General features: G+C 43.7%; 1 protein-coding gene across 2 annotated transcripts in view; it reads right to left on the reverse strand.

Annotated features, from left to right (window-relative positions):
• The window catches only part of PCGF3 (polycomb group ring finger 3), a 326,964-nt gene that overhangs the window by 50,380 nt on the left and 252,929 nt on the right, over nucleotides 1–23,655 (reverse strand). For both annotated transcript variants that reach the window (XM_085641122.1, XM_085641123.1), the window contains one exon: nucleotides 3,557–3,653. In XM_085641122.1, the coding sequence (XP_085497248.1) occupies nucleotides 3,557–3,653 (97 nt within the window). The remainder of the gene's footprint in view (nucleotides 1–3,556; nucleotides 3,654–23,655) is intronic.

The following is a 23,655-nucleotide window of genomic DNA, read 5'->3' on the forward strand; positions in this document are numbered from 1 at the left end:
TTTTGGACCACGAGAGATCAACTGCACTGTGGCCATCAGGACATAAGGGAGAGAAAGGAAATAGCGACGCGGAGTTAGTAAATGCACACTCAACCATGGCGTCTTGGACCAAATCCCTTACCGTTCTAGCTTTTGCAGTCTTGCATTTCTAAATTAAAAAATTAAATGAATATTGTCATAAGACAAAGGAAAATCAAAGACTGACAGAACATGTCACACTTGTCTTGGAAAATGCAAGAGCCATGTTCATCATATCCAGGCCAATTGAATCATGAGATTAAGCAGACATAAGGTTTTGTGCAGTTACAACATAATCTAACACCTGCTGCATGATTTGCAGATTTCTCTAAAATTGTTTCTCGGTATAACGGAGAAAAAGTTACCAAACAAAGTTCCACACTTCATTCCAGCCACTGGCAGACCCTTTGCAGGGGTTAACAGGTCTTCGCTTAGTTGATAACTGCTCTATTCGTGCGTTAAAGTGGTACTAATGAGGAGCCACTTCGCCCGTACAGTATGAAATGGAGTTAAAATGACAAAATAAGGAAATAACACTGGCACTAAAAAAAATGGAAATGCTGCAGCAGTGCCTACTGCTGGCGAGTTGCAGTATCGCACTGAGAAGTTAATCTGTAGCAAAGAGCTCGCTGTTGTGCACATCTCTGAGATTCGGAGAGTGAGAAACACAGTTAAGCATTGGCTGTGCAGAAGTGATGGAATATAGCAGCTGTTGTCTGGAAAGTTGGTCAGGAGACAGCGGTTTCAAATAATCTGTTTCTCCCTCATTTTGCATTAGACACAAGCAGCGCCAGGAGACGCGATGTGAGGCAGAGCACTTTAGAACAAGCATTGGCATAGCCAATAGGTCTCGCTTTTGGGACCTTATAAGTATTTAGTTAAGCAGCACAATATCCTTGGTGCAACAACATCAACTGTTGCATGGCTAAACACTTAGAAGGTCCAAAAGGCAAGACCTATTGGCTATGCCAATGCTTGTTAACTTTGTGTGCATTATCCCACAGGGAAAGCTAAATACCCTAACTGCATGTAAATAGAAACTCCAGCAACAGCATGGACTCCATTAAAATTAACAAAAAGCAACAAAAGGATGCTTTCAATGCTCCGAAGAAGCCGAAAGGTGGAATGTGGTCGTTATGCAAGTTGCACCAAAAAATAACTTCACGCACACATTTGCAGTGCTAACCTGTCTCCAATGTCATTTGGAAAAGCTGCAATTTGAGGGTCTGTGCACCTTCCTCTCTGAGCCCTGGTGAAAAGGGAGAAGCAAAGGCATGGAAAGGGTGAAGGCCAGGGCCGGCGCGCAACACCCATTGGACTCAAAGGGCTTCAGCCCTCCCCCCCCCCCCCCCCGTCTTGTGTGGCAGCCCAGGATGAGACAGCTTCCCGGTACACACACAGCTGCACCCGAGCACTTCACAGGTCTTTAAAAGACCATTTGCATGTTATGAGGCCCTGCTGTTGGTTCACCCCTTCTAAGAGCCCCTGCAGCTCCACTCTGCCTACTGCTTAAAGATTCAGCAGCCCCCCCCCCCCCCGAAATCAGCTCCACTCTGCCTTTTGCTTAAAGGTTCACCCCCCCCCCCCCGACATTTTTTCTTATTAAACTATTTTATTAACTCGGAAAGAAGGGGCTGCTGTATCTCATCCAAACACAGCTTGTCTGGTGAGCTCGCATGGATTGTCTAGTACAACGCAGGGAAGGGCGTGATGGGTTTTGGAAAGCCAAAGGATAAAGCACATGAGAATAGAAACACTGTTTAAAACAATCAACATGAGGGACGGAAGAAAGGCCAAACAGGACGACGGGCAGCAGAAGGAAGGAGGACAGAAGCATGCAACACCCTATGATGGTGGGAGAGGGAAGGATCAAACAGCCAAAGAGCCATGGAGTGCAGGAGAGATCAAGCAAGAGGAGGGTGACTGGGTACGGGGCAAGCAGGAATGCAGAGTGGGGGGGAAGCAATTTCAAAGACATGCATTCAGCAACAAGGGAAAATGCTACCAAGTCATAGGAAAACACGAAGGGTGGGTGGGTGAAGTAAGCAGGTACGAATGGAGACGAAACGGACGGCGGCAGAGGGGAAAACACAAGCACTCATGTGGAGTGCTAAAACAGAAAAAACAAGACACGCGACCGCGAGACGCGCTCTGTGGTGGGGGAGGTGCATTGAAGCGCGCGCTTGGAAGAGCAAGCGAGAGGAAAGCCAGATGGCGCCTGATCGCGTTCTGCAAGGGTGCCCGCGAGCAATGCGAGGAAAGCCAGATGGCGCCTCTGCTCGTATTCACGCGCATAACCACAAGCTTTAGGCCACAAGCAAAAGCGTGTGGTCGGATTTTTCAATGCCCACTTACTAAATGTCTCACCAGACCAGCGCATGCGCTGGCTCAGGCGAGACCTAAAAACTATGTTAATACACAGTAACAACCCAAATGGCTTTGCAATGCAGAAAAAACTAAGAAAATAGGCGTCAAGGTCGACATTGCTAAAGGCAGAGGCATTCTGACATAAAGGGAATAAAAAAAAAGGACTTTGATACCTCTGCCCAGCATCTGTGTTGGACATTCTAGCTCCTAAATTGGCTTCGGCAATCGCTAAGGAGGGCATGTCTCCTGAGGTGTGAAAAAACATAGTGATAGAGTATTTAATATAAGAAATAAAGCTTGGTTGCAGTCAGATGACCATGTAAGTTTCCGGTCCAAATCAAATTTGCCAATGGATGTACCGAAAATGGTATAACGCTGAAACCCAGCTCATAAAAGCATCCGAGTTCATAGTCTTCTGATGGCTAGAGGGATTTTAGGTACCCATTTCATCCCCATAAACTCATTTGTGGGATTTTCAATGAATGCAGTGATCTGAAGACTTCATGTCCCCAAAAAAGGACCTTATATGCCAACTTGAACAAAAGAGGGGCCATGGCCTTGGAGGAGGCATGGCCGCATGTGAGAAGTAAGAGGCAATTATGAAACCCACCCTGCCCCCTCTCTCGCCCAACCTTAAAAAAAAAAAAGAAAACTTGCTGAGGCTGGTGCCGATGTCCTGGGGTGTTCTCACACCACTTACTGGTTGTTGGCAGTGCAAAGTGTCTGAAAACGATCTGGAAAACCACTATTTACAGTGGGTTTTCAGCTCATTTACCCTGCCACCATGTGATATCAGCTCCTTGCCGTGTGACTGTGCGGGGAGCAGATATCGTGCGTCACACGGTAGCACCGCATGAGTGGGCAGGTATTGGACCTATCAGTGTGAGCCTTCTATCACAAATCATCGCTGTTATAAATTTTTGATGCCATTGAAGGGATTTGCAACTACTAGTCCCAGAATGCAATGATATGTTAAAACTCAGGAAATGCATAATTGCGTCCCTGTTGTATGGAGTCATTTGCCCGTCCCGTTTTTAGCATACAGCTCTCTGAAGCACCAAATTAATAACATTGAACATTACACTTCTTTCTCTGAGGAGTTGAAAGTGTGACATGTACATGTAAAACCATATTTGCCATTAATAATAAAACGCATTGAGCTCGCACTCACCCAATATACTGCAGTGGGTGACTCTGGTGAATAACGATTCGACAGGTCGGACACGTGTTGTTCTCCTCTAGATACTTTACGAGGCAACTTCTGCAAACTGGAGAAGGAATCACATGTAAAAGTTTGAGTTAGATTTGTTACAGAATACATACATGTCCACAAATGCACAGAGAAAAGCAAGCGCACAATAACATTTCCGGAAGACACTTTTCACAACATTTCATGGCCACAAAATGTATTTTCTGGACTGAAATCCTTCTTTGGCACAACATCAAGCCACTATCATGAGTTCCTTTGTATGTTATATTCTTGTAGCGCCAACCTAGACAAACGTCACCTAGCCAAAAAGCAGCAGTGCACACAAAGAGTCAAAGGCAAAGATACAGTCAACAAATGATGGAAGAGATCAGGGTTGGATTGGTAAGGTGGGCACTCAGGCAATGGCCATGGGGCCGGTATCCGAGTTCCAGCAGTGGTCTGCTATTTGGGGCAGCCAGGGGGCCGATTTGGACGGTGTCTGTACTGTTCGGATGCCGCCAGCAGCCCGGTTGGGCAAAAAGTGGCCTTTCTGGAGGCAGATGGGCTTCTGTTACCTCACTTTTACCAACGGGTCAGAGGGGTCACACCCTTTCTCTTGCCCATTAATATATGCAGATTGAGCGTGCAGGGGGCCTGAACAGAAGTGGTCTAACTTGTGTTCACCAGTGTGAACTAATCTATGCATTTTTTTGTCTAAGTGAAGTTAAGAAAACATACCTCTGTCAGAGACCCCCGCCCCCTTCTTTTCATGAAACAGTGCCAAAGAAGTGTTTTGCAGAAAGGCAATCCGTAAATGTGGGCCACTTTTGTTTAGGTTACCCGGGCCTATTTTTGATCCCAATTCAGCCCTGGAAGATATAGCTTGGTTCTGGTAGTAGAGATGTCCACTTACTGCACTGTGATGTAGTGTTCTTCAAAGAGGTGCAGGCTTCAGCTCTTCACTGAAAGGGAGCAGCACTGGGGCAGTCAAGATGAATACAGGGATGTTGCTCCAGATCCTGGGGCACAAATACTGGGATGCCACCAAGCAAACTACCTACACAATTCACAGACAAGAGAACAGGGCGCAGAAAACATTCATGGTGTTTTGAGTGCCAAGATGAACAAGGTCCTGACACTACACTAGTACCAGTGCGCTGTAGATGAGACTTCTTGTAATCTCCTTTCAAAATAGATGGAACACCCATAGAGACACCGTAGGACTAATACAAAAATTGTGAGGCTATCGTACCCGGAACAGATGCCAAATGAAAGAATTAACTGAATGTCAGTAAAACCCAATGAAGACTGGAAAACAATCCATTGCAGAGGACAAAAAAATGAATTACTATATCTTGAATAAAATACCTTGGCACTTTCTGCCTAGAAGAATGCTTCTCAGTCCTATTTGAAAAAAATGTGGTCCTGAAGAAGGCGCACTACATTGTGGTCCTGGCACCAAAACCCATGTTGCACTACATTGAAGTACATAGACAAGAGATGTGTACTGAAATCATTACATCGGTTACAACAGGGATGTGAAGATGAACGCCGTGTCTTGATAATGATGTTCATTATTTTTTAAAGCAAACTGTCATGTAGGAATGTAAGGCGTGTGGATGCGAATGCATTTTCTATTTATGTGGGTTCTTTAGTGACTGAGAGGATCAAAATGAATAAAGTAAAACCATGTCAAAGGAATATGTGTATAAGACAGTTAATCAAAAGAAAAATATACTGAGTGGCAGTATTAGGAGTCCACATTTGAGGCAATCGTGTTGGCCAAGTGGGTTCATTTTTCCCCCTCTATGAATGTTTCAGTTACTGGTTACATATTTGGAGAAGGACTGCTGCCTTGTTTTTATTTTTTGACAGCTCTTTGCCTGCAATCTCATGGCATCCCGGCTACAGGTCAGGCGAGAGTCAAGGGGAATGGTAATCTTGTCAGCTAGATAGGTGTAGGTGCTGGGTTTGACAACTTTGTAAATGATGCCCCTGCTTTTGAAGATAATGTGGGCTGCCAAGGGAAGCCAGTTGAGTGGACATATTTCTTTAGGCCTTGGATAAGACGTGCCACAGCAGGTAGGATGCAGTTATATGGGCGACCCTAGACTAGCGGAATTTGAGAAGCTGCATAGAGCCGCAACCATGACTGGCAGAAATAAAGAGACTCAAGCCGCTATCATGAGTCAAAAAAATCAAAAAGCTCCCTTGAGCCAATAACAGGAGAGATAAAAATCACCAAGCTGCTTTGCACCGCTATCATGCGCAATAGAGATTAATAAATTGCCCCAAATTACTATTTTGAGTGGAAGAATTGAACAAGTTGAGTCAAGTTGCTGTCTTCACTGACCGAAATCAACAAGCTACCTTAAATGCTATTTTGCTATTTCAAGATGCGAGAGTGTTTTGGATTCTAGAATACTCTGAAACTTTGGAAATAGTTTGAACTTTGCAGAGACAAATTAGCCAGTGTATATTCATACACAATGATACTGAACCTGAGGCATAACCCAAAAAGTGTTTTAAAAAATAAAAATAAAAAAGTTTTTGCCAACTAGGTTACGAATTAAAAGAAAAAATGGGCTCATGAAGTTGTTTAACTTCTCTTATTTCTCTCCGCTGGAAGGACAGATAAATACTCAATTTCTACACAAAATAATGCCCTTTCCTAAAAGGCAGCAGAGTGTAACAAAATAAATGTGCGGTTCCGCCCAGGCAGACCAATGAAGACTTCACCAACCAGAGCATACATTTAAAAACTGCCCTCTCCTTACACATCGGACCCTCACTTTCCATGAAGCTCTGGGAGGGCAGTCACAACCCTGATGGGGCAAAAAGATACCAGAAGAATGAAACACTTATGAACAAAAACTAACATCTAAGGTATTTTAGACAAACACTGCCGCCTCATTTTTACAGACCAAGGGTCCGGTTATCTAAAGTCAGGGCCAGCGGAATTGTGCGCATCTTTCGGCTTTTCCACATAATAATGGATATGCTAAACTTGCCACGTAATTCATCATCCACTCCATAATTTTCAGATTTTAACACACACATTTCTAGCTCAAACTGAAACGTTACTAAAAACACTGCCAAACGTGTTTCCGCACAGTGTAAAGCTGTTTGCAGAGGTTAACTGGTCGCCTTTCAGTTGCCGATTGCTATATATACATGTTCAACAGATACTTATGACGTGAAACTTTTGCCGTGTTAATATATGTACTAATATTGAAGTTGATGTTACAAACTGTGCGGCGTTACGCCACATAATTTGCCTTTTGCCACACAGATCTGTTGACTGGGTGTGAGTGTTTGATTGGTTCTGAAGCTCCGTCCATCACCACCCCCTTTTGTACCGCTTTGTCCCCCATAAGTTGGCAGGGTATGCTCAGACGTGAGTCCCTTGCTCACTTTGCCACTGGATTCAAGCAAGCCTGGCTGAAGACGGCTGAAATACCAGAAACCGGTCCTAAGAAGCTTGTTTCCGGTCCAGGGAAGGCATGGCTTGGCAGTTCGGGCTGGACTGTTCCCATGAGGCACAGGGTCAGACTGATTTGCATATGGCCATGTCTGAACTGGGGTGGCAGAGTGGGCTAAAGAACGGTGATGGATCAAACCCAGATCTGTTGACTGGGTGTGAGTGTTTGATTGGTTCTGATGCTCCGTCCATCACCACCCCCTTTTGTACCGCTTTGTCCGCCATAAGTTGGCAGGGTATGCTCAGACGCGAGTCTCTTGCTCACTTTGCCACTGGATTCAAGCAAGCCTGGCTGAAGACGGCTGAAATGCCAGAAACCGGTCCTAGAAAGCTTGTTTCCGGTCCACGGAAGGCATGGCTTGTCAGTTCGGGCTGGACTGTTCCCATGAGGCACAGGGTCAGACTGATTTGCATATGGCCATGTCTGAACTGGGGTGACAGAGTGCGCTAAAGAACAGTGATGGCTCAAACCCAGATCTGTTGAGTGGGTGTGAGTGTTTGATTGGTTCTGATGCTCCGTCCATCACCACCTCCTTTTGTACCGCTTTGTCAAGCTGCATTGATGGCAGTATTTAGTGGACAAGGACGATGAACCCGTTTCTATGGCGAGACAGCTTGCTAAATGTGTATCACCCCCGGCAGCACAATGGCATTTCCCATTCATATGGTTGCTGCACAGACGAACAGTGACGTCCCTCTGCAATTACCTTCCACTTCTACCAATGCAGTGCCAATAGCATTATGATGGGTGTGCAAATGTTGCCAAATCATTTGTGCACGTAGCTTAAAACAAATCAAAGGAGCATGAATAATTAATAAAAAGCTGTGGATTACAACTATTTATTGTACTGGATGGTAAGAGGACGGAGTCCCCATACGGTCTAAAGAGATCTGGACAACTCGTCTCAAACTGGGTGGACAAGACAGACCTTTCCTGCAGCGCGATGGCGATGTAGGCAGAAACCGGCTCTAGCTATGTAAAGCCCTTCCAAGAAAATGGCATTCGCTTTAAACGTGTGCCTCTCTCCCTCCATTTAAAGCGGACTAATTAACGAAGACAACACTTTAACCTTTGTTTATTTCTCCCGGCATCCGATTCACTCTTTCAAGGTTTGTAAACAACGGCCAGACTCCGAATTTTCAGCAGGTAAAGGGCGACATCTACTGCTCACACGGGGGAATGCAGGTATTCTAGATAAAAATTAAGCAGTCAGTAGTTCCCGTGGCTCACCAAAACGTAAGTATCGGGCGAGGTCGCTAACGTTTCTCGTCAACGAACGGATTTACATTCTATATAGACACATAAGTCAACAAATATGCATATGTCATCAGAACGAGTCTTGTGAATACTGGCAGACCATCACACTTGTGCCTATTCAGAGTCTGGCTGCCTGAGCCCCCGCCAGGGGCTGCCACTGGAGACGGGAGATACCAGCGCGCGCGCATACGTGGGAGTGAAACACACAAAGGGAGAGCTGGCCACGAGACCCTGGAGAGAGAGAGAGAGAGAGAGAGAGGATGTGAATGAGACACTAACAGCGAACAGATGCTCGTTGTTTGAGGAGACCAGGGAAGACAAAGAGAAACTGAACGATTTAACTAAGGAGGCAAAAGAAGAGAAGTGAAATCTAGAAACAGCGGAACGCAGAGAGCGGCGCCAGAAAATATGAGCCTGCCAAGTGTCTGTGATTACGCTTAATATTGCCGCTCAAAGCCCACTTAGTCTCCAGACGTGCCACAACCAGCTTTCTAACTCTGAACTCTTCGTAGCGTCTTAACAACTACACATACTGATAAATCCCCCGGACCCGTGTCCAGGCCTTACGTCAGTTGTGGTGTTCTCGAATACCGACCACCCTTGTAAGTTGTAAATGCCTGACTAGACCTGTCCTGGGGCACAGGGCACTCTTCTAAAGCCAATTCTGACCGTGTAATTCCAAAACCACCACCCTCTGAGGGCCTTTTGAAACACTCCGCACCACTTGAGAAAATATTGTCATGTCAGCACCCCGCCCCTTCAAACTCTGACACTTAGGAAGGAGAGAATAAAATGTGATGGCTGGGGCAAAGGTGGAATTGTTCTACTGCATGTGATGGAGCAGGTAAAGCAACATTTTATATACCTCCTCTATTTTGCATGAAAATGCTAATTATATAACCTACTTATTTTACAATTTGACTAACGGTTTGCTGTGTTAAACTAAATGAACCATTTGCATACACCAATTACACGTGGGAATTATTGCTATTTGCATGGCAGAATAACTTTAATAACTAAATTATGTACGCATATTAATAGTAGTGCATGTGGTAATAGGATATCGCATGATATATGTTGCTTTTGTGATGTTTGCGTTCCCGTTTTGGACCGTAAAGGGGAGTATTATTGCTTTAAATGTCGCTATAAGCTAGGAAAATACTAATACATAAAGGGATTAGTGAGGGTTTAACATTAGAATCTTCATTTCTTTGTATTAATTATTCTTTTGTGATTGTTTCGCTTAAGTTGGCATTTGGGCCTACCAAAATATGGCGTCCAAAATGGAGTTTGGAAGTGGCCACCGTCTTGTGAGCGCGATACCTACTGCGCAGACTCGGATGGCTCCGTAGAGTTCCAGGCGACCCAAAGTCACAGTGTTCCTGGTCAAGGATAGGAACATGGAGGACTGCCAAACTACAGACAGTAAAATCTGGTCTAAATGAAAAATTGGGACATACAAGCAAACCTTCTACAATGTTGCAGAAGGGCAACATGGACAGAGGAAGTGAACCAGCAAAAGCCATGAGAACATCCACTGATGTAAAATCGGACGTTTCCAATCAGCCAATCATTTTCCTTCTTTGCCTAAAAATGTTTCATGTTATCCCGAATTTCATTATAAAAAGGGTAGTAGAATAGGGAGGGGCATCCATTCCCCATTTTTCCCCGACAAGATTGCTGCCTTTTTACTCGATGACCGCAAACCCCTATCGACCCCACAGGAGATGACAGATGCTTGCACGATTTCTGGTCTTTGGAGATCTTTGGGACTGTAACGTGCCGAGCAAAGAACTTTCAGACTTTGAGCTTTGGCCTGCTTATTTGGACAATTTAACAGCAAAATTCGGTTATGCAGAGCCAAATGAAATAGGAAAAATCCAGATAGCATGAATAGGTAAATATAAATGTCATGCGATTTGTGCTGATTGAACAAAACTTCTAAAATTTTGATCGACCAAAAATGCTAATATTAATTGCAAACAATATTTAGATAAACAAATATTTGATTAACAGAAATTACGAGTTTGTGTTTTTTCAATGGAAAGAGTAGAGAATTCTGAGTCTAAAATGTGTTTTAGCTGGTTCTAAATCACCATCAACCAGTCCAACTAATTGGTCCGTCGACCAAGTGGTGGAGTGCCTTGATGTTTAAGGTTAGGATTCTATAGGTGGTGATGTTAATGTATATTCTGTAAAATAACGTTTCTTCTCTATAGGTAATAAGGTACTCCCCCCACATGTCCAGAGCTTGATCATATCATCCCTCCTGTGTGCAGACTCGTGAGTGGAGACATGCGAGTGTTGGTGTTATGGGCCCCACCAATGAGTGCGTGTGTGAATGAGTCAGTGTGACGTCGAGTCTGCGACGCAGGAAGGGATAGTTGTAAATTTGCCTCCTTCTCTCTTTTTCCCCGGTCTCGCGCTGGATCACATGCATGGGTTAGGAATGCTCCCTTTTTCTGGTCTCACTGATTCCTTTCCATAACTTGTCTTCTTATTGTACCTCCTCCCTCAGCCAATGCACTTCACCGACTCCTCGCCTGTCACAGCTACATCTACCCTGTTACTTCCAACGCCATCTACCGCTCCAATCACTTCCGACCTTTTCCGTCATTACTACCTTCTCCAGGTACAGTTTAGCTGTTACTGTTCCAATCTCAAATCACTCCCACAGCCACACATACCCTTTACTGTAACTCACTGTATAACATAGCTGAGCCTGTTGGTCTGCTGTCCCTGCCCACCTATATCCCATTCTCCATCACTCCTGTTGCAGCCCCTCTGCTATAAGTGTCCTTTACCCCAGCCACTGCCAGCTTCGTGTCGCACACTCAGCAATATGGTAGCCTCCTGGAATCATGAGCTCGCCCCTCATGAGGGACAGGCCCACAGTTGAAAGACCTCTGCTTTAGGAACCTCTACTATAGATTTACAAGCTCTGCACACCTTCCACCATCTTGAGTCAGAAAGTACAACTTGTTACGGAGTATCCCGGGTATGTCAATGTGCGTCCTGTAGGCCCAGGCCTCTCAGTCCAGTGTGGAATGTGTGGTGCTCTTGGGTGCGTATGGGCTGCAGCTGACAGCTGGGGTGGTTCATCCCGCAGTGCCTGCAGAGAAGTCATGGGCGCTCCGGGTGGAGTACGTAAACTAGATCCTTAATGTAAGTTACGGTAAAGGAGTTTAATAAGCTTTGTTCAGGCGCCTTTACACACATGCATCTGGGATCTTTGAATTTCTTCAGCTCATTTCCAGGAATTCATACATTTTAAGTTGAGAAGTGACACAAGAAGCTTACTGTGAAATAAGGTGGGGGTAAAGTATTTACTGAGGTGGAAGGTGTTAAAGCCATGCATAACAAACTCTTTTTGAAATCTTATCTGGAGCAACGAAGCTGTCACTGAATAATGTATTTTTCCTTTCTCACGTTACTGAAAACATATGCAACTTTTAAATTAACATTAAGTAAGTAAGTTTAACAAAAGTTTCTTCCTTTTCTTCGCATTACACACGCAGCACCCAAAGTATCCTTAACTTAGGGGCAGACAATAGGGTAGAGGTTGCCGGTCATTGTCACAACAGCGTCCCACAGACAATATTAGGAAATGTCACTTACTTGTAACATGTTCTAAATTTAGCAGAACCTCTTAAGATCCACAGATGTCCACCAAGTGAACTGATTTGATGGGTTTCTTTGAAAGTTCGTACTTCAACCACAACCTACCAATGACACTGAAAGGCTTAAAAAGTGAACCAATATGTATCGAAAGTGTTTCTGGATCATCAAAACACTTCTTAAAAACACTGGCCGTGTCATAGTGCTTTTTAGGTCTCACCTTGAAGAAGTAACATGAAGAATAAATAATGGAAAAAATAGTGGAAGGACAGCAATCAAGCTGAAGCAACCTGTAAGTTGGTCTACGCTCCAGCCGAAAAAGATGAGGTAACACCAGCACAGGCTGCCCAGTTACAAGGCAGCAAATAAGTGTGACAAACAAGCCAACGAATGGTAAGCAAAGAGTGGGCTACAAGCCTCTTGTCACAATATGTCTCGCAAGCAAGAGTGTGTCGCAGGGGAGACCTAAAAAAAGTGAGACTAAAATACTGCAGTGGGCTAATCCTAGATGTGTTTAATAGTCTCTCAAACCAATGGCTGAAGGTTCCAGAGCAAGATAATTCAATGGAAAAAGGAGGCTCAATTACTACATATTCATCATGGATGGTGTGAGCACAATGCATTTTAAACAAAACATAGGATGAATTGACTGATTAAGATGGAACTCCGAATCACATTTAACAGAAAACTCTGATATGGCTTAAGAACGACCTTCAGAGCAAACATAGGTGAAGCCAATATGTCCCTCTTTGAGACATATTGGCTTTGTCCATGGTTTTTAGCCAAGCTTTACAGCATCCTTGAGATGGGTCGGCAGATAAATAGAAAAAATGTGCTAAAATATTCTTTTGAAGCGCGTGTGAGAGTGAATCAACATAGAGGGTGCTGGGTACAACATGGGCAGAATGGGTGTGGTGGAGCAACATAGGGTACATGTGGAGTGGGCCTACACAAAGGACTTGGGTGGAGAGAGCAACTAAGAGGGTAGGGATAGGGGTGGAGTGCTAGTCAGATGATAAGAGGGAGCAAAGTGAGGAGGCGTGGAGAAGCATTGGACCAGTGGCGTAACAAAACTTGAGGGGGCCCTCCTGCAAATCACATGGAAGGGGCCCCCCCCAGCAGCCCGGCCCACCACCTACCACTTAGCCCCACTGACAAAAATAAGCAGTCACCTAAAGCTGTACTTATCTGTGCATACTTCGAACAGCAAATATAAATAGAAAGCACTTTAATTGTGTTCTAGGGCTGCCTGAATGATGAGATCCATGACTGATAATTAAAGGGACCAAAGACAGTAAAGTCACATTACAAATGAATACATACTTTTTTATTTATAACCCAATTTAGTGCCAAGACAAGGTCTTTCCAGGCTCTTTAAACACATGGCTGGCATTTTTCTTTTGGCATCCCTACTTTATATTCCTTTTCTTGAAATGCATTCTCACACTACAGCAGTAAATGTAAATTTCAAATGCAAGGAATAGGCAGAGTGGGGGCCCAGGGGGTACTGGAACCAGACAAAAACTTAACAGATAGAGCACAGCTGACTGTTGTGGTGCACTGTAGCACCCAACAACACTTTTCGATAATGTACATCACACGCAGACACGCAATAGCGCACACTGGGTGAAGCTTATATAGCCCATAGCTCAGAAATACCATATAGCTGGATGGCACGCAGCTCCCAAGAGCATTGTAAGTAGTTTAAAACACACGCAAGCATCAAACAGAATGCACTTGACAGACCTTGCATACACCCCACATAGCGCAGATATACTATACAGCTGCTGCAATGTGGCCCCGAAGAGCACTTTTCGATAGCATGGAACACACACAAACTTCCAACACAACAGATTAAATAGAATATTTTGCTTGAATCTAACTAAGCACAGACATGGCATTTGGGCCGTGGACCATATTTTCCATAGAATGCAGTATATAAACATAAATAACGTGACTTAACATGTAATTGCTGCCCCAATAGTAGTGTAGCTCTATCTATAACTTGGTCATCAGAATGTGCTACAACAAAGACGATGATGCTGGACTGGTAAACAGGTGAGAGGGCCAACCCATCTTCACTATTGAAAGGCTCAGAAGCGCATCATTTAATTTATGAGGCAGGCTGCCTAGCCGAAGGACTGATATGAGGCAACTGATGCACCCATGCTGCAGCTGCGCGCTACAACTACTGCGCTGATGGCCCAAACTCTACGCCACTCTACTCTATGCCACTGCGCTCTACTCCACTGCAGTCTACTCTGTGCCACTCCAATCTGCTTCACTCTACTCTACACCACTGCATCAATGCACTCTGCGTCAAGGCAGTCTATACCACTTTACTCAAAACCAATCCACTCTATGCCAATCTACTCTGCACCACTGTACTTAATGCCACTTCAGTCTAGGCAACTTTACTCCACTCTACAACACTCCACTCTTTGACGCTCTTCTCCACTCTATGTCACTCTATGACACTACCTGCGCCGTTCCACTCTACGCCATTGCACTCTACGCACTGCAGTCTACTCTGCACCACTCCACTCTGTTTTGCACCACTCTACACTGCACCACTCTATGCCACTGCACTGTATGCCAATTACTCAAAACCAATGTACTCTAAGCCACTGCACTCTATGCCAGTCTACTCTTCACCACTATACTTTATGCCACTTCATTCTAGGCCACTCTAATCCACTCTACAACACTCCACTCTATGATGCTCTAATCCACTCTATGCCTCTCTGCGACACTACTCCACTCTACGACCCTCTATGCTACTCCCTCTATGCCACTTCATGCCATTTTACTCCACTATATTCTACACCACACTTGTCTACTCCACTACTCTACGCCACTACACTCCATACCACTCTACTCTGACACTATATACCACTCCACGACACTACTCCACTCTATGCCATTTCAACTACTACACTACCCCTCTCTATGCCACTCTACTGTACAACAATCTACTCCGCTCTACACCACTCTACGCAACAGACTCTATGCTTCTCCACTCTGCTCTACACAACACTCAATGTCACTCCACTCTATGACACTCCGCTTCACTCTACAATACCCAACTATATGACACTCTAATACACTCTACACCCTTCCAATCTACGACACTCTACTACCTCCATGACAATCCACAACACTATGTCAGTCCACCCTATGCAACTCCATGACACTCCACTCAACTCTACTCTACACCACTCCATGACTCTACGCCACTCCATAACAGCCCACTCTACGCCACGACACTCCGGCAGAAAACCAACTTGCGCCTTCTCTGTCTAAATGCCCCTTCCATGCTGTGTAGCAAATGGGGAAGGGTCAAATGCGAACATTAATCCTACCCAGATAATCTAATTAATCGAATCAATGGCTTAGTGATTTCTCATCAGCCAGAGCGGTCACCCAGTATCAATGGTGCACTCAAAGGGTTTGCTATGTGTGTCTAAATTATCCTGACTGAATAAATATAAGCAACTGATAATGAGCCCTTAAATGTCCATTTTTATGTGAAAAACGAAATATCGAATCCAATGCTTAATTTGAGCCTGTGGTTTCCGGTGCTCAGCACCAAAACTAAATTGTCAGCACCTGCACGCATGACCGCCTGCCCCATGGCAGAGCAGGTGGCTGAAATAGGGATGATCACAACAGCAGCCGGCGATTAATTCAATATTAATATGTTGATGTTGGAACGGGAAGAACATGAGCTTCAGAAACCTTTAGTCAGGGCCCATTTTTTGGTTAAAACGACGTCTTTGATATAGAGCCCTATCTGATTATTGTTACCAAGCCGTTCCATCGCTGGCTTTTGACTAGGTTTCGTTTTAATTTGATTCATTTTACTTTAGGGGACTATGCGGGGTGGTGTAAACCAGAGGAAGCAGGACCGTGCTCTTGTGATAACCATTCTATCCAAGACACTATACATTTTTTATTGTTCTGCAAACTCTATAACGATATTCGGAAGAGGTTTCTGGTCCCTTTATTAAATTGAAAAGGTTTCCTACAGGCCAAACCGGCATTACTTTACTTGCAAATGTTAAATAACACGTGGGATATTTTTAACATTGCTTCCTTCTTAGTTGCTGCTGCTAGGATCAGGGGGAAAATTACAAAACATAATAAATAAAACAAATAATACATACAATTGATGTTATACTATAGCTTATGTACCCTTATGAATTGAACTGAACATCTTTACTTGTAAAATTGATCCCCTTGTTAAGTATTTTTAATATTATTAGTCTTTTTGCTGGTATTATATGGATTGTGGAAATATTATAATAATTTTATATTTTTACGAGTTTCTGTCCTATTGTTATGTAATAAGTTTCTGTAAGAGATATGTTTGGGTGATTGATTATGATATTGCTATTTTATTGCTGTATTTGTCTATGAGTGTTGTTGTTTTGTACTTTTATGATTTTAATTAATCGAATAAAGTGGATTGATGATGATGATTAATTCAATATATGTTAACAATGATTAATAACTGCCTTGCAAACCATTCTTAGAGCTTTGGGGGCCGGGAATAGTATAAACTGTAATACCTGCAAAAGCGTGAGTGCCTTGGTACTGTCATTGGCAGCAACAATGGATAGTTTAAGTTGCAGAAGCCTTCTGGCAAGGGCCCTGGCACCTAATTGTTTACAAATTAAGCACTGCATGTGAACCTTAACTATACGGGGGCCAGATGAGGCCAAGCAATACAGGAAGGCATATGCCTGAAAACACACACTGCGCTGTACCCACATTTTGTGAAAAAAGGCCACATCGCACAATATAACTTCTTCATGATACTAAATAGTACCTGTAAACAAGTTCGTATTGCTTTATTCATAGAATGACTTCCTGCTCATTGTGTCCTCTAATTACTAATCAGGGATAATTGACGCTGATGTAGAAGCCCTGTAAAAATGCTTTCCATTTGTATTTTCTGTTTGAAGTATGTGCCGATAATGCGGTTTTACTTCTCTAAGCGTTTAACTCTTTGTCGGGGGTGTAGTCGCATGGGCTCCCTCCAAGTAAGCTATCAGCCACGGAAAAACGCCTCGCCAGCCATGGTAAAACGCCTCGCAATGTGTTTTCTTTTAACTTCCTTATTTCCTCACCAAAACCCTCTCTCGTAATGAAAAAGATTTAAAACCTGGTGAAGATAATTCCTTCACCAAAATACAAGCACAGCCATGAGTTTCTATGCTGTGGCCGAGCTTCCATCGGTTTTAATCCAAGAACAGAAGACAATCTAAAGGCGTGCTAGAGGCAGCCAGCAGGTAATGATCATGCCCGAACACAAACAATAAAAACAAGATAACATTGCATTATAGACAAAAGGGAAAACCTTTTAAACCAATGAAAGTAAGGGTTGGGCAATTACCCATGACCAGCAAGGTTAGCACTGGCAATAATTAAATTAAGGCCGCAACAGTCCGTCCTGGGCCGCACGGTCCATCCTGGGCCGCACGGTCCCTCTCAGCCGCCTCACGCGCAATTTAAATTGCGCAAAGTGGCATGCGCATGAGAATGCTCAGCTGCAAGGCTATCCCTGCAATGTCAGTTTGCAGCGGTCCGGAGTCTGTAGCCGTGGTGCACTTCTTCACAAGCACTTTTACTTTAATATTAAAACAGTTAAATCTTACTGCCAGTTTTACATTCATCACTACGGGCCCTCCTCCGAAGTTAGTGCCCTTCCATATTTGGTGCTTTGCAGAAGTTTTAAGATCATCTTAGAGTTTCTCGTTGTTTTAATGGGTGTAATTTCTGATATTTATGTTTCACTCGTCTTCAGTACTTGATTTTTCTCGCAAGAAAGTGTCCCTCATAGTCGTTGAATGTCACTCATAATTACACTGAAATTATGAAGATGTAACACATTAGCAATCTGAAACCTTGGCAGCTATGTAAGCCTCAGAATTAATCCTAACTACTTGATCCAACTCACTATCAATATAAATCCCCAGGTATACAACATCTTTAAGAATGTAGGGGCATATCAGCAAGGGCCTGCGATAATTAATCGCTCAGCGCTTTTAGCGTGAGGATAATTATCGCAGGCTAACGCTGGATTCTATCGCGGAGATGGCATGCTATCAGCACCGCTTATCTCCCAAGCGATAGGAATCCATGCGTTAGCTGTAAACAGTGTGATTATCGCTGGAAATCCTGCGATAATCGCACTGCGACCAGCGATACCTTGCTGATAGGGCAGGGTGGTTTTAGCCATGTAATCCACCTCCCATTGGATTACATGGCTAAATCAGATTACAAGCAGGCGTAAGGAAAGTAGCGATAAGTGTGGTTAGCGCTACTTTTCCTATCTCTCTGCTTGTTTGCGTGCAGCTTGATAATTGGAGAAATGTCGGTTAGCGACATTTCTCCAGTTATTTTGGCACGGAACGCCCACTTTGCATCTCATTAGAGATACAAAGTTGGGCGTTGTTGTAAGGGGCGCTAAATCAGCAAAATACGCGATAGTGTGTCTTTGCTGATAAGGCGATGACATTTTTGCCGCTTTTCGCCTGAAAACGGATGCAAAAGCGGCGATAATTTCATAGCGCCGCCTTGCTGATATGCCCCGTAGTCTTTATCATTCATAATAACCTTGCTGGGACTTGTAGATTCACGCGCATTAGAAGTATGGTCATACAAATCCCAGTAACGCTTGGTGTGGTAGGCTTAAACAGTTAAAACTCGGCAGCTATATTGGTAATGTTTGACTAAAGTCAGATGGTTAGTAGTCTAGAACATACACGACCCTTCCTAAAACAAAATAAAAAGTTTTCCGATATAGTACCAAATAAAATAATGCTACTCCAAAATGGCTGCCCTTTTCAGCCACGAGAACACTGCAAATACGGACTGCCTTCTGCTTCTGTAATGTTATATTTCTAGCTTTTTTTTTTTTTTAAACATCCCTGCCCTTCAGGTTTTCTACAATAGCTTCCATCCCAAGTACGGGAGAAATAATTACCGTATACAAAATGCCAGAATAAAAGCAAGTCTACATAACAGGAAGCATGTCAACAAAAGTGAGTCTACAGCAAGACCGCCTCTACAAACCTGCAGCCGCTGGGATAACCCGAATGTCACGTGCACTCGTTTTCCCTTCTAAAGTTAACATCTATTACGATGGAGTTGTACGCTGCACCAGCACTGAACTCTTTCTGTTTCCGCAGCCGCTTGGGGAGAGGCGAGGGTTAACTATTTCCATTTGTGTGTTCTGCAGCTGCGTATGGACAGTCCAACCATGAATATTGATGAAATATTGTATTTCTTAGTGCGCTCTTTTACGCGTTTTCTGCCATAAAGTGAAAGTAATGTACTAGAACCGTTTCCGTTCGGAGCTAAAGTGAAATGTAAGATAAATGCATAACTGCGTGTGGAGTGCTAAGTGGTTGCTGGCTGTGCGGCTGCGAAGGGGGCCCCTGGAGTGCGGGGGCCCCCCCGCACCGCGGGGTCTGCGGGGGCCTGTGTTACGCCCCTGCATTGGACACAGAGAAGGAGGGCATGGTTAGGGGAGTGCAAAACAGATGGTGGGGCACAAGTAGCACAGAGTGTAGAGGGTAGAGAGGAGCAGCAAAGAGTGACAGCAACATGGAGGGAATGAGGGAGATACTCACTGGCGAGAAAGCAATGGGGAAGGACATGAGAGAAAGCGCAACATCAAGGAGGTCAGAGAGAAGTACATGGGTGACAGTGAGCAACACAGAGTGTCAGGGGAAGAGAAGTACACTAGGGAGACAGCTGGAGAACACATGCACTCTTGTGGAATGTTTAACCAAAAAGAAAAAGGTAGTGGTTAAAAAGCAAGCAGTGGAAGCACAGAAGTCAGCCAATCAAAAGAGATGGCTATGTTCCATGGAAGAGGCAAACACAATGTTGACATGCTGGGCCATAAATAAGAAGTAGGCAAATCAGATTGTGAGGAAATGTAAGCAATGTTAAGCAATGGGTGGGCTTTGAATCCCTTTATTTTCTTGTTAAGTCCACAATATGTCTTCGCAACCAGACAGAGGTGCTGTCTGGTAGGCACAGCCTAAAAACCACTAACAGTGGGTAAATGAACTCAAAACATAACTTGCTTACTCAGTGAACCAAAGGGCAACCTACCATAAGGCAGCCTTCCATCTCGATGAGAATAGTGAATTATTTTGTGCAAAAATATCAAAAGTTTTAGTGCGAATGATGGGTGGGCAATTTTAGATAAAGAGCAGTAAGATAAGGAAAGAAATTAGGTACTTGAAAATCTATTTGGCAGCTTGGATCTCTTCTAGATTCTGTACATTATTCTACCATCTAGTGTTTGGGTCCAAAGCGTATACGTAAAACTTTATTTAAATATTTTTTTACTATGGATGTCACTTTTTAGCATCCTCCAGAAAAGTGCTGGTTTGAAGAATGTCTGATGCAAACCCTTTCTGTAGGCTGCAATGAGTCACACATAGACTCTTAAGGAATTAAAGCTAAGAACACAGTCGATCGATTGCGAAACACTGGACTTCAATCGTGTGATTCCCTGACTGAGGACAGCCACACATGCATCATATACATTAATTGAGGACCAGACAGCAGGGTATGTCGAACTCCCGGCCTATCTTCGCAATTAACCCCAGAACAGAGGACATCAAAAGCTGGATCTTCTTTCAGGACTCATCATAGACCAGATGAAATGTTTGAGCATCCAGTCTTGATGCAAACCTAGATACCCAATGTGTGAGAGTTGAATATGCATAGCATCGAGGAATACTCAGTAATACATTCAGATGTTATTGGACAGAGAGCGAAGTGATTACCAATCAGACGATTAACTCTATCCTTAGTGTTCAACAGCACCCTCTAGGCAAACGCTAAAGACTCATTTTTGTGATATACAGTGATTTATATGAAATTGCCTTACTTATCACAAAAGAGCCTCATATATACTTTTTTTTAAAGTTTATTTTTCGTGATGTAAATATCAGTCAATCATATGGGTGACAAGAACGAGATTTTGAATGTATAACCGAGATGTTGGTACAGTATGTGTACCTGTAGTGGAGGTATGTGCACTTTTATTGAAGATATTTGGGTGTATTTCGAAATGAAAAATAATCTAATTGACGAATACAGCTAACACAAGAACCATGTCTATGCTTTGGTTATTTCTTTAAAGGGCCTGTAGTAAATCTTTCTTTTATACATGGTCACCCCAGGTTTTCCTGGACTCTTTTTTTGCTGGCTTTAGCACTCTGTACACTTTACCCCCTACTAACCAGGAGTGAAGTGCCTTTACTTACCCCTTTAAACCTGGTTAAATTGCATTAACTCGATTTTACTTTTTAGGTCTCGGGACCATCCGCTCTGCCGAAGGCAGAACCGGAAGTCCGGAGATTTAATGTTTTGGAGAATAGGGGCTTGAACCCGCCCCTCTTCTCCCCTCTTCTCCATTGGCTGGCCTCTTGAATGCTGGCCAGCCATTGGAGAAGAGGCTTTGTCTCTCCGAACAGGCCCCGTCCTCTTCGGATTCGGGGGCGTGTTTTTTGCTACTTTTCTGATTATCTCCTCCAGCCAATGGCAAGAGGAGAACACGCCCCCGAATCCGAAAGCGCCGCTGCCTTTCTACGAGGCATTTCTGCTTCGCCTCGGAGAAAGGCAGTGGTGTGCTTGTTTAAAGGTTATTTTTTAGGACTCTGAGAACATATGTATTTTCTTTTATATGCGTTTCTTGCTTTTGTTATGTGTTCAAAATGTTCCTTGTCAGTTATGCTGTTATTCGTATGGTTGTAATATTTAACGGGAGGGGATACGTTGCGTGTACACTATTCTATGAGGAACGTTTGCTTCATGTTGACTCCTTAACACCATTTGCAATAGAACCCATATCTGTGGTCGTTTCTTCCCTAACAGCACTATACCTTTCTATACCTGAACGTGGACATTTTGCGGTCTTTAAATGGCCAAACGTATCTAGCTCGAAATTCGCTTGCTTCATTGGTCTATCTTCCATGTCAAACAAACGTCGTCACTCTGCCCTGCCTCCTTTGTGTATTTGGCTCTTGGGAGGGGATGTGTTACGTTGGCTGCACTGCCGACTTTGGTGTTAGAAACCAGGGTTCGAGCCTCGGGGTCGCGTCCACATCCTGTGATTCTGGGCAAATCACATACTCTCCCCGTACCTGCATGTGTAATGTAAATACGGTGCTCGTGTAAAGCGTTTCAATACCTTCAGGTCGAGTTCACGCAATATAAATTATGCAATAAAAAAAAAACAACACAGTGGTTTTAAAGTAGCAATATTTCCGTTTCGGTTCAAATGGAGTTCTGATGTCTTTTCTTAGACGGCCGTCTTGTGAGCTTCGCCCAACCCGGCAGTGTGTTTTTTTTTAGCCACACACTACCGGAAGCAATTTACTGGTGCATACAGTTTACACATTGTTTCGACTCTGTGAATTATTTCAAACCGAGGCTTGGCACGCAAGAGAGGCGTCACTGAACATACAGGAGTCAGAGTTCCCGGCGGGGGTTTTCTGCTCCTTGTGAATCCATGGCGGGAATCCCACCAGATTAATGGCAACCGCCCACCGTGGTGTTAGAAACCAGGTGAGATTAGCACCACCCTGCTGTTTAACGCCATGAAATACCCATGAGTAGAGTGACCACCCTTTCTCCTGAACGCAAACATGTCATAGGGAGAGGATGTGGACCGTCGGTTGCGCTGCCGCCTCCTGGTGCAGGAAACCAGGGTTCGAGCCTCGAGGTCGCGTCCACATCCTGTGATTCTGGGCAAATCACTTAATCTCCCCGTGCCTAAATGTGTAATGTAAATACGGTGCTATGTAAAGCGCTCCAAAACCTTCGGGTCGAGTTTGCGCTATATAAAGATGCAAAAAAAAATCGTGTTTTCGTGGTAAGTGACTAGATAGTACAGATTTCAAAAGGAAAGCCAGGACTGCTTTAGACACTCATTTGCTAACCATACCCACGTGGGATGTTTAGGACAGAAACAGCAGCAGTCGTGTTTGAGTTGTATTGTTCACATTTGGTTGGCTTTATTGTAAATATAATTTGGTGCTTCCGATTAGATATCTATACTTCCTTTTCGTGTACTTGTTCCTTCCAGAGCAGTTTCTTTACCATCCTTTTGATTGGAGAACTTTAATTCCACTGGTTATTTTCAGGCGATTTATGCTTATGTCACATTTTTCTCAAAGCGGCAATTTATTATTTGCATGGTTAAGAGTAGAGTTGCAAAATAGTATTTGTATGAACCAGTATTTTTGGGGGGCACAAAATCGAATATCCGGTCTTAGTAACTTATCGCACCATACACTTATAAATAACGGGTGTAATACATATCTTGTACAGAAGATATATACATTGGTATAGAGTCACTGTGTGTGTAGCATATTAATTGTATCTCTATGAGACTATATTAAAGAATAAACGTGTGGGTGATTTACAGTCACGCTTCGAGCACTACTTTAGAAATGTTCTCATTTTTACTTTTTAAATTGATAGATCACAAAAATTGCATAAGAAACTGCACTGAGCAAGGCTATTTCTAAAGCTTCTCAAATGTTAGGTTTATCTTTGGCACAGCAGCACCAACATCTGCAGGTTTCACACTGCTGATTTGGTGCATGCTGCGTTATTCCACTCCCCCCCACCCCGACTCCTTTTTCCTTAGTTGTGTATTGAAATTGAGGCTCGAGAGAACTCCATCAT

Source organism: Triturus cristatus, chromosome 2_2, assembly GCF_964204655.1.
Source record: "Triturus cristatus chromosome 2_2, aTriCri1.1, whole genome shotgun sequence".
NCBI lineage: Eukaryota > Metazoa > Chordata > Amphibia > Caudata > Salamandridae > Triturus > Triturus cristatus.